At 36.4% G+C, this 12,298-nt stretch overlaps 1 protein-coding gene across 1 annotated transcript in view; it reads right to left on the bottom strand.

Annotated features, from left to right (window-relative positions):
* ANO3 (anoctamin 3) overlaps window positions 1-12,298 on the bottom strand; it is a 231,181-nt gene that overhangs the window by 123,190 nt on the left and 95,693 nt on the right. The window contains exon 5 of the mRNA XM_040258914.1: window positions 10,400-10,500. Coding sequence (XP_040114848.1) covers window positions 10,400-10,500 — 101 coding nt within the window. The remainder of the gene's footprint in view (window positions 1-10,399; window positions 10,501-12,298) is intronic.

Below are 12,298 nucleotides of genomic sequence, written 5' to 3'. Positions count from 1 at the left end.
TCAGAATGGACTGGTTGGATCTCCTTGCAGTCCAAGGGACTCTCAAGAGTCTTCTCCAACACCACAGTTCAAAAGCATCAATTCTTCGGCGCTCAGCCTTCTTCACAGTCCAACTTTCACATGATCATTGGGAAAACCATAGCCTTGACTAGACGGACCTTTGTTGGCAAAGCAATGTCTCTGCTTTTTAATATGCTATCTAGGTTGGTCATAACTTTTCTTCCAAGGAGTAAGCGTCTTTTAACTTCATGGCTGCAGTCACCATCTGCAGTGATTTTGGAGCCCAAAAAAATAAAGTCTGATACTGTTTCCACTGTTTCCCCATCTATTTGCCATGAAGTGATGGGACCAGATGCCATGATCTTCATTTCCTGAATGTTGAGCTTTAAGCCAACATTTTCACTCTCCTCTTTCACTTTCATCAAGAGGCTCTTTAGTTCTTCTTCACTTTCTGCCATAAGGGTGGTGTCATTTGCATATCTGAAGTTATTGATATTTCTCCCGGCAATCTTGATTCAAGCTTGTGCTTCTTCCAGCCCAGAGTTTCTCATGATGTACTCTGCATATAAATTAAATAAGCAGGGTGACAATATACAGCCTTGACGTGCTCCTTTTGGAACCAGTTTGTTGTTCCATGTCCAGTTCTAACTGTTGCTTCCTGACCTGCACATAGGTTTCTCAAGAGGCAGGTCAGGTGGTTTGGTATTCCCATCTCTTTCAGAATTTTCCAGTTTATTGTGATCCACACAGTCAAAGGCTTTGGCATAGTCAATCAAGCAGAAATAGATGTTTTTCTGGAACTCTCTTGCTTTTTCCATGATCCAGCGGATGTTGGCAATTTGATCTCTGGTTCCTTTGCCTTTTCTAAAACCAGCTTGAACATCTGGTAGTTCACAGTTCACATATTGCTGAAGCCTGGCTTGGAGAATTTTGAGCATTACTTTACTAGCATGTGAGATGAGTGCACTTGTACAGTAGTTTGAGCATTCTTTGGCATTGCCTTTCTTTGGGATTGGAATGAAAACTGACCTTTTCCAGTCCTGTGGCCACTGCTGAGTTTTCCAAATTTGCTGGCATATTGAGTGCAGCACTTTCACAGTATCATTTTTTAGGATTTGAAATAGCTCAACTGGAATTACATCACCTCCACTAGCTTTGTTCATAGTGATGCTTTCTAAGGCCCACTTGACTTCACATTCCAGGATGTCTGGCTCTAGATGAGTGATCACACCATCGTGATTATCTTGGTCGTGAAGATCTTTTTTGTATAGTTCTTCTGTGTATATAGTATATTCTTTGGTAAATAGTAATGAGGATTCCCATGACTGATGAATAAATGAATGAGCTTTTAACTCACAGCTGCATTTATTTCCTTCAGTGCCTGAAGGTACTTTCAATTTAATAAACATTTACTTCACTCCGTATAATCGGCTCCAGTTTCATCCATCTCATTAGAACTGATTCAAATGTATTCTTTTTAATGGCTGAGTAATACTCCATTGTGATTATACAGAGTGAAGTAAGCCAGAAAGAAAAACACCAATACAGTATACTGACACATATATACAGAATTTAGAAAGATGGTAATGATGACCCTTTATGCAAGACAGCAAAAGAGACACAAATATATAGAACGGACTTTTGGACTCTGAGGGAAAGGGAGAGGGTGGGATAATTTGGGAGAATGGCTTTGAAACGTGTATACTATCATGTAAGAAACGAATCACCAGTCTATGTTCAATACAGGATACAGGATGCTTGGGGCTGGTGCATGGGGATGATCCAGAGAGATGATATGGGGTGGGAGGTGGGAGGGGGATTCAGGATTGGGAGCTTGTATACACCCATGGTGGATTCATGTCAAAGTATGGCAAAACCAATACAGTATCGTAAAGTAAAATAAAGTAAAAATAAAATATTAAAAAACAAAAAAACAAAACAAAAAATATATTTATGTAAGTATTTTATGTGCTGTATCCTTTATTTGATACTGTAGTGCTCAAATCTATAGCTATGCTATCACAAGTACATTTTTGCTTTATAATGATATACTTTTATACAGAGTGAAGTAAGCCAGAAAGAAAAACACCAATACAGTATACTAACACATATATACGGAATTTAGAAAGATGGTAACAATAACCCTGTATGCGGGACAGCAAAAGAGACACAGATGTATAGAACAGTCTTTTGGACTCTGTGGGAGAGGGAGAGGGTGGGATGATTTGGGAGAATGGCATTGAAACATGTATAATATCATATAAGAAATGAATCGCTAGTCCAGGTTTGATGCAGGATACAGGATGCTTGGGGCTGGTGCACTGGGATGACCCAGAGGGATGGTACGGGGAGGGAGGTGGGAGGGGGGTTCAGGATGGGGAATATTTGTATACCCGTGGCAGATTCATGTTTATGTATGGCAAAACCAATACAATATTGTAAAGTAATTAGCCTCCAATTAAAATAAATAAATTTAAATTTAAAAAATAAATAAATAAACATTTACTAAATAAGGTATATCTTTAAAAGACTACAAATGTAGAAATTGGTTTAAAATAATTGTCAGCATCAAAAAAATCTAGGAATGTGATTAAGAGATGATAAGGATTATGATCATAATTATCAGTTGTGGATATGTTAAGGAATAACATAAAAAGACAAGGGAACATTGAGACTAAATGTTATCCTCTTTTTATTGTTACTATTTTGAAGCATTTTTAAAAATTTTGAAATGTTTTTGGAGAAATAAAATACAAATGAAGGAAAAAAATCATACAAGATGAATACACATGGGTTTTAGACCATAAAAACAAATAAAATTAAGAGACTCACTTTTCCCAGTTAACTAAAATTCTAATATCAGTCAAATCTAGGATGAACTATGTGTGACAATTAATGCTGTCAAGTCCTCTTATTTGAGGATTGGTTACTGTATATCTTGAGGACATGCCCATATGGCTTGTATCTGCACGGCTGTATAAAAAGGGGAGCTTTCTTTCTGTCTTTGCAATCTCAGTGAATTTCCTGTGACGCAAGCCACATTTGGTTTAATGCTTATTTATGATAAAAGGGGTGATCTTTCTCTTTGTGGAGAAATTTCTTTGCTTGGGGAAGATTTAATTTTTATCTCATCTCACACGCTAGTAAAATAATGCTCAAAATTCTTCAAGCCAGGCTTCAACAATATGTGAATCGTGAACTTCCTGATGTTCAAGCTGGTTTTAGAAAAGGCAGAGGAACCAGAGATCAAATTGCCAACATCCGCTGGATCATTGAAAAAGCAAGAGAGTTCCAGAAAAACATCTATTTCTGCTTTATTGACTATGCCAAAGCCTTTGACTGTGTGGATCACAAGAAACTATGGAAAATTCTGAAAGAGATGGGAATACCAGACCACCTGACCTGCCTCTTGAGAAATCTGTATGCAGGTCAGGAAGCAACAGTTAGAACTGGACATGGAACAACAGACTGGTTCCAAATAGGAAAAGGAGTGCATCAAGGCTGTATATGGTCACCCTGCTTATTTAACTTATATGCAGAGTACATCATGAGAAACGCTGGACTGGAAGAAACACAAGCTGGAATCAAATTTCCAGGAGAAATAAACCTCAGATATGCTGATGACACCACCATTACCACCATTATGGCAGAAAGTGAAGAGGAACTAAAAAGCCTCTTGATGAAAGTGAAAGAGGAGAGTGAAAATGTTGGCTTAAAGCTCAACATTCAGTAAACGAAGATCATGGCATCTGGTCCCATCACTTCATGGGAAATAGATGGGGAAACAGTGGAAACAGTGTCAGACTTTATTTTGGGGGGCTCCAAAATCACTGCAGATGGTGACTGCAGCCATGAAATTAAAAGACGCTTACTCCTTGGAAGAAAAGTTATGACCAACCTAGAAAGCATATTAAAAAGCAGAGACATTACTTTGCCAACAAAGGTCCGTCTAGTGAAGGCTATGGTTTTTCCAGTAGTCATGTATGGATGTGAGAGTTGGACTAGGTTGAGCGCCGAAGAATTGATGCTTTTGAACTGTGGTGTTGGAGAAGACTCTTGAGAGTCCCTTGGACTGCAAGGAGATCCAACCGGTCCATTCTGAAGGAGATCAACCCTGGGATTTCTTTGGAAGGAATGATGCTAAAGCTGAAACTCCAATACTTCGGCCACCTCATGAGAAGAGTTGACTCACTGGAAAAGACTCTGATGCTGGGAGGCATTGGGGACAGGAGGAGAAGGGGACAACAGAGGATGAGATGGCTGGATGGCATCACTGACTCGATGGATGTGAGTTTGAGTGAACTCCAGGAGTTGGTGATGGACAGGGAGACCTGGTGTGCTGCAATTCATGGGGTCGCAAAAAGTTGGACACGACTGAGCGGCTGACTGAACTGAACTGAACTGCACTTATACAAGTGAACCTTTAACCCACTCAGTCAATAGTAGCCTGCAATTCTCCTTAGTCTTTCTGCATAAATGAACCTGCAGGACCAAATTATTTCCACATACAATCATCATCACATAACTTATTAACTGCATATTGTCCATTGACAGAGATTTCTTTATTTCCCCTTATTTTTTCATTTGAAAGATCCTTCTATTTTACACCTTGTATCAAGACAGCATTTATCTACCTACCTACCCACCCACTTATCACAACAGTCACTCAAAATTATAAGTAAATCATTATCTCAATCACTGTTTCCAACCAGTGTTTCACATAGCCAGTGGCCTCATGTGAAGATGTTTGAAGGTCCAAATGAGAAGGACTGTCATATGAGAGGAACCCTGTTCCCTACTCCTTGTTAAGCGAAGCTCCTGTACTTTTATCTATTTTATACACTGGGGTCTCTGCAGGTTATTACATCATTTTATTTTTGAGTGAGTTATCCTTTGCATACAAAGGTGATCTAAGTTTATTCCCAACAATAATAAAATGTTGTTCTTAGCTGCTTTAAACAATTATCCCAAATTTGCTATGATTAAAACACTTGTCGGAATAAAAGCTTGAGGAAAGGTGGAAGGTTGACCCATATTGAACTCAGTCTGAGAAGCTACAGGATGACTGAATCATCTTAAGTGGGCTTTCCCATTTTAATGTGAGAAGGGTAAGAATGAATATGATTCACCTTGATTAAAAAGAAAAATGAGGAAAGTGGGAATTGATATTTATGGAATATAGAAGACACACAAAGTCATTCCTAATAGAATAAAAGAGAGAAAATATGGGATATTTTAATTCTCAGATTTTTTTTTGGTTAGTTATGAAACCCCAAGTCCAGTATGCAGGCCATTTTAATCAAGAAAAGAAATTGCTAGAAAATTTAGATATATAAAATTCTATATATGCAGAATATTCAAGCATAGGCTCTAGATAAAATGTTGAAGTTTCGTGTTCAAACAGTAAGTTAGCAGAAAACTTTTGTAGGAAGGGTTATAACTCTAATAATTTTTTCTGAATAAATTTGCAGCTTTTCTTTATGGAATGCAATATAGGTTTCAACACTGAATATGGAATAGTCAAGCATGTGTATGTCCCTCTTGCATAAATCTTTTAAAAAATCTTGTCTTGAAAAGAGATATGTATTTTTCCTATTTAAGTTCTTTGATGTCTATCCATTTCTTAATTTTAAGACAATATGTATGTCTATATATGTCCCTAAATATGATAACAATTGACATTTGGAAATTGAGCTGATAATCATGAAAATACTTTGCCACTTACTCTATACTTAAATAATATTCCTCTTCATGAGCTGACTGCTATCCCAAATTTTAGGCATACCTTATAAATAAATCAGAAGTTAGTTACTAAGAAGTTGGTTAATGCTACATCTATTATTAAAGTAATATGGAAAGATGTTGCAAAAGAACTCATTCTAGAATTCCTCAGAATGTTTTCTCAAGAACATCATCATATTATGATTTAAAAAATCCATCATCAGATGAAAATTAAGGAAAGGTTGCTCTGTGTAACTGTCTGTTTAAATTTATGAACATTATAAGAATTATAAAAATAATAAAATCTTCAAGATAATGTTTCTCTACCAATTATAACAAAATCACTTGGGATGCTTGTTAAAAATGTGTATACTCTATCTTATCCTCTGGGTATAAGTTCTAGAAAACTTCACTTTTGCTGAGTTTCCCAGGTAATTTTGAGGTATTCTGAAGACTTAGAATCACTTCTCTAAAAATTCCTACAGTAAATAAACTTATTGTTTAACTTTGAATTTCAAGAATGTATTTGGTCACAGGATATTTTTCTTTTACTTTCTCTTGAACCAGTGTTCTTTCGGTATACTTTGGGAAAGCTATATATTTTCTAATATTTATATTATTAAATCAAAAGAATCACAATTGCATTTTTCAAAGTTTCAGTAATGTGGAAATTGTAAACATTATCTTGAAAAACATAAAGAAGAAACTTCAGTCACAACATCAATTAAAAGAGACAGTAACTATATATATTTCATATTTCTTTCTTTTGATGTATCATAACTCTTCTTTCAAATGCAATCTTATCGGAAAATAAAAATGAATATCATTTATAACAGCAAAATGGTTTTAAAGAACTTCTAAGGAAAAGACACAAAGAAATAATTTTGATATAGATTTTTTAAAAATTATGAGAATATTAATTATTCTTTAAAGTAGAGTTCCTCAATATTTATCTGAAAAGTCAAGAGTAAGGGAAATGAGAGGAAAAAGGCCAATATGCTCTAACAGATTTTCAATTTTTAAATTTAATACAATCCAACCAAGATGGTGGACTGAGTTATATGAAATTTGTGACACTAGATTCTTTTGCCATTGTCTTTGTAAGACTTTTTCCTGATACACTACAGCAGAGTGGACACACTTGGATAGTACTGTTAGGGGAAGCACACTGGTTGAAACTGCCTATACTGGCCAGGCACCATAGTAACCATCTGCATGAGTTGTTTTATGACAGGAGGTCCTGGTAAGGAACACGGAACTAATAAGCCTCCATCAACCAGAAGAGTTCGGGAAAGGTCAAAAGGAGACACCACATGTCTGACCACCTCCCAGAATCCTTCTCTCTGGAATCCATCTTGGCTGAACAAGGCATGCACCACCAAGAAGGACTCTGAGTCAGACGATTGGCTAAAGACAACCCGAAAACTAATCCTATCACCATAAAACCGGACTGAAGCCAGAGCTGTTCTCCGGGGTTCCCTTACCCTACTGCTCTCCACCCAGGCGCCCTTTCCCAATAAAATCTCTTGCTTTGTCAGCACATGTGTCTCCTTGGACAATTCATTTCCGAGTGTTAGACAAAAGCCCAGTTTCGGGCCCTGGAAGGGGTTCCCCTTCCTGCAACAGTACTGATAAAGAAAGAAAAACCATCTCTGAAATTATGAATGTCAAATATTTGGTACAAAGTGAACATGCTAACCAACATTTATTTTTCACTGAAGGAAAGTATAACTTCAAATTAATAATAAGTGTCTTGGCCAGGAACTAAGAATCAGATGATGCCAAACTCCCCCTTGGATAGCAAAAAAGGATTCAGTCTTTTGGACCTCTAGCAGACATGTGTTTTGTACAAAGTTCAGAGGAGGTAATGGAAGCTATGAACCTTTTTGAATGAGATATTTAAACATAATATTCAGTTAACCTGAACAGCATTCGAATACTAAAATCTACTGAAATGGCATGCTTGTGACAGTTTCTAAGGGTTTCCTCCTTTTGGATCTCTACAAGGCAATTAGTTTGTGCATAACCTCAACTATAACTCCTCTTAGAAACAATGGTGAAATCACAGGAATAGGGGCAGGATGAAGGCATATGAAAATTAATTTGGAATTTTTTTTTAGAAATTTCACCCTGATATCAGAAAGTAGGTTATTGTCTTGGGTGTTACACTTCTTTTGCATCTTTGTTTATATCCTGCAAGCAAATTAGAACTTGCTAAAAATAATTTTGTAAGAAAGTAAAATAAATAAGGACCCACAAAATAATAAGGACTTCACCCCCACCCATGACTGCTTCTGCAATCATGTTTTAGCATATTATATTCTTTTCCATTTTTTTCTATTCATTTTACATTGTTGAAATCTCATTGTATAAATAAAAGCATATCCTATACATATTTTACTACTTATTATTTAACTACAGTCATTAAGAAATCCTTGTACCCATTCACTTTATAAATGAATTATTGTGCATTACAAGGGTATATCTAATTTATTTGAATCCTCTACCATTGAACATATTCACATTTTTCACAATTATAAAAAAATTGCAGGGAATGTTTTTACATATTTTTCAATTTTCTTCTTAAGATAAAATATGAAGCTTATGAAAAGTTTTAAGTCTCACAGAAAATACTTTTAAATTGTTTCAGAATATTTTATGAAGCTTGAGTCTCACCACATATCAACAGATGTGATTATTCACCATATCTGTGCTAGGTTTGAAGAGTACTACCTGCGAAAGTGTTTGATAATTTTGTAAGTTAAAACGAATCTTATTGTTTTAATTCTGCATGATTCTGTGTAGCATGTATACATACAGACCAAACAAGAAGAAACCAGATAGAGCAAAAGGCAAATATTCTCCCATTGTCAGCCTGAAATAAGTTACAGGCATGTATTTCAAAAGACTTTTTTAAGATGGAGACATGGTGTCAGGAGGAAAAAATTCCTCAGAAGTCAAGAGACATAGAGTAGCACAGTGTTTACTTACCCATTTGTACTCTCAAGATTGGTTCAGTAGAATGACCTGAATTGAAAGAAGTCTTCTGGAGACTTCAAACTATCTAATCACAACACAAATAATATTTCATATGTCCTTGTTTGCTTCTTTCAGGGATCAAGTTTCATAAAAATGTACAAACTTCAGGTTCTTATAGATATCATATTAATAATTTATATAAGGTGCTAAAGAATTCTAAGGAATTTTCTTTCCTGTGTTCATCTTCTTTTGTTCTTTATTTTGTTACTATTATTATTTTTGCCAAGCTCTTCAAGATATTATTTACCTATCTTGTAATTATCTATATAGAGGATTTTGAAACTATTTCTCAAACAGGTTGTTCAGTTGCCCAGTCATGTCCGACTGTTTGCAACCCCATGTACTGCAGCGCCCCAGGCCTCTCTGTCCCTCACCATCTCCCAAAGTTTGCCCAAGTTCATGTCCATTGCATCAGTGATGCCATCTAGCCACCTCATCCTCTGATAGCCTCTTCTCCTTCTACCCTCAATCTTTCCCAGCACCAGTGACTTTTCCAATGAGTCGATTTTCCCATCAGATGACCAAAATACTGGAGCTTCAGCTTCAGCATCAGTCCTTTCAATGAGTATTCAGGGTCAATTTCCCTTAAGACTGACTGGATTGATTTCCCTTGAGATTGACCTAAATGGGAATGAGAGTCAATTTAGGTATCTAATTCTAATATTGTCACTGTGAAATTCCTCAGTAGTTGCCAGTGCTTAATCAATTTCTGCTTTGTGGGCAATGACTTGTGGGTGCAACTTCCAAAGCCTGAGGAATTTCAGATGACTAAAAAGACAAGACTCTTGAGGCTTGTCCTGCGACCCGAGGCTGGCGGCCCTCTCACAAATCTGGTCTCTTCCATGCTACCAGGTCTGATAAATTTCTTCACAGTTTTGAATCGCCCTCTTACTGTTCATGCAAATTCATTATCTAGAGGCTCTTTTCCTTGGCATCTTATTACCCTGAACCTTTTAAAACCTTTTTTAGCAGTTGATGAAGCATACTGAGCTTCAGTGCCAGTTCACGCATAGTAGAAACACTTGAATTTCACTGTGAGAGGTCAGGAAGGACAGTGATACATTCTGCATATAACACAAAACACACAATATGGGGAAATAGGTCTATTCAATTTTTGACTTTCCTGTAGTCTTGCCTATAGGAAAGACTGAAACATCTTTGAACTGAGAAGATCTTTCATTACCATTTATCCTTTGGCACTGAGGACAGAGTTAAGAAACTATCTGGTTGATCTGCACCTGAGGAAAGATTCCTGATAACTGTTATACAGAGAAGAACGCCGAATCTGTATACATAAGAATGCTACACACTTACTTCTGTCACAAAAATAAGAGTTCCATCTACCTATATTAAATAAATGAGACTGATCTTGGGAATAGTAAGTAAAATTAGAAAACAACTATCTTTCCCTCCTTCCAGTCTAGTCCAGCTAGAAATGATATAAAGCATCCAGGGAACCTGGAAGCTTACATTAGGCAAGGAAATTAGAAGGTAAGATAAATGGCCCAAATTAACTAAACTTGGGGGAGGGGAAGCATTTCTTCTGCAGAAAGAATTACATTTATTACTCTCTGGTTTTGCAAGAAACAGGCTCATCTTAATATATGCTGAGATAGAATGAAATAAAACCTGAAAATACCTGAAGGGCATCCTAATATTCAGTCTCTCTGCATACTTGCACAGTGTGTCCCATGGAATGTGAATTTTAATAAACATGATATCCGGGTTTGCAACAGCTGGCTGTAAAGGGCAACAGAACAGGTGCCAATTAGAATCAGAGCTGATAATATCATGTCACAATTTGACCTGACAGGGAAGAACACTGTCCCCTTTATATATACAGGAATCATTATCACTGATTTAAAAGGAATTTATATGAATAAAATTTCTTAACACAGAATTATCTTAAGAAAAATGTAATAACGCCATTGTATGCAAGAAATAATCACCCATGTGAGTTAGCACGCTTTCTTCCTTGACCATTATTAAGATCCAGAGCCACCAACCAGAATAATCATGAGCCAATTAGGACTCTGAAGTTATTCTGGTTGTAACCTTTCTCATGACCCTTTCTTTCCTGCTCAAGGTGGGTAGACAACACTGACAGTTATACCAGTTATTCATTCATTTATTATCCTAGCATATTTTATTGAGCAATTACTATTATACTTGTGAGAGCCTATGAAAATTCTGGGGATAAACAGAGTATAAGACCTACAAGTCCATGCCCTTGCAGAGTTGTCAAATTTGCATACTTACTTGAATCTTAAAAGGTTAGTATAATGTTTCCTGCAAGAGATCATAATAATTTGTGTCTTTGATCTAGACAAGAGGTTTTTAAGCAAAATAAAGTGGGCATTGGGATTATCTAAGGAGCTTTTATCAAACTTGAGTACTCTGGTCAATTTCTTTGACCCTAAATGCCTACTTGGAAGAAATGACACGGTATGGAAGAAAAAACACAGGGTTTAGAATCACAAAAAGGTAAGTAAAAATTCCATTTCTATCATTTATTAATAGTAGGACCTTGGGAAAATTACCTAATTTCTCTGATCCTCAGTTTTCTCGCTTGGGAAATGGAGAGAATGGTCTTACCTTATAGAGTTGTCATGAATCTTATGAGAGACTAGACCATAAGGAGTTCAAGTACAAGAGGTTTACCAGAATGTTCATTCCCAATGAAAACATGCTTCTAGAATCAGACCGCGGCCAAAGTAATGGCTATTTTCAAAGCTTCATTAGAATAGTTCTTTTTTTTTTTCTTTTTCTCAGTAAATAGCTACTTGATTCATCTTTGGTGGAGCAGTGCCTTGGTTTTTAGGCCTTCTATAATAGGCTTTGAATTATACAAGTAAAAAGCCAGTAACACATATGATTGGGGAAAACTCTGAAGTTGAGGACTTGAATCAAATGATTGAAAAGTTAAATTTTCTTTGAAATAAAACTCAGTGTAAATTGTAATAAAACTGTATTTCTAAAGACTATAGTTTCTTTGGGAAATTTATCTTTCTTCCTTATGTATTCAAAGTGCCTTATGCTTTTACGTCATTGCTCAGTTCCTGGGGAGGTGTGGGTTCCTTTCCAGCAGTTAGTCAAAGACAGAGAAAATGGGACCCTCAGGATTAAAGAAAACATATTTAGTGCTCATTTCATCCCAGAATCTGGAAGTGAGACTTCTATGAAAACTAATCCAGACTTAGACAAAATCAGTCTCTACCAGAATGACACATTCTACAGGTGGGATGATTTAAGATAACAACCAATCCCTTGAGAAGTGCACTAATGTTAGATCATTACATTCTCTTCAATGGTTTCTCAGAAGTTTGAGAGTGGGGATTTCTTTTGAGGAATAAGCAGATGTTGTGACAAAAAAAAAAAAAATCATTTCTCAGGAGCTAAGCCTTATTCTGGTGTGAATGGAGATCACACTCTCCCACAGAGCATCACGGTTCTTAAAACCTAGGCATGTTGGCTGCCAGAATATATTAGCAGCATGAAGAAGGAATAACTATTACATGCATGGGTGTTGGGAGAGATC

Source organism: Oryx dammah, unplaced genomic scaffold, assembly GCF_014754425.2.
Source record: "Oryx dammah isolate SB20612 unplaced genomic scaffold, SCBI_Odam_1.1 HiC_scaffold_17, whole genome shotgun sequence".
Classification (NCBI taxonomy): domain Eukaryota; kingdom Metazoa; phylum Chordata; class Mammalia; order Artiodactyla; family Bovidae; genus Oryx; species Oryx dammah.
The sequence above is the reverse complement of the archived record's forward strand: the minus strand, read 5'-3'. Positions and strand labels throughout refer to the sequence as shown.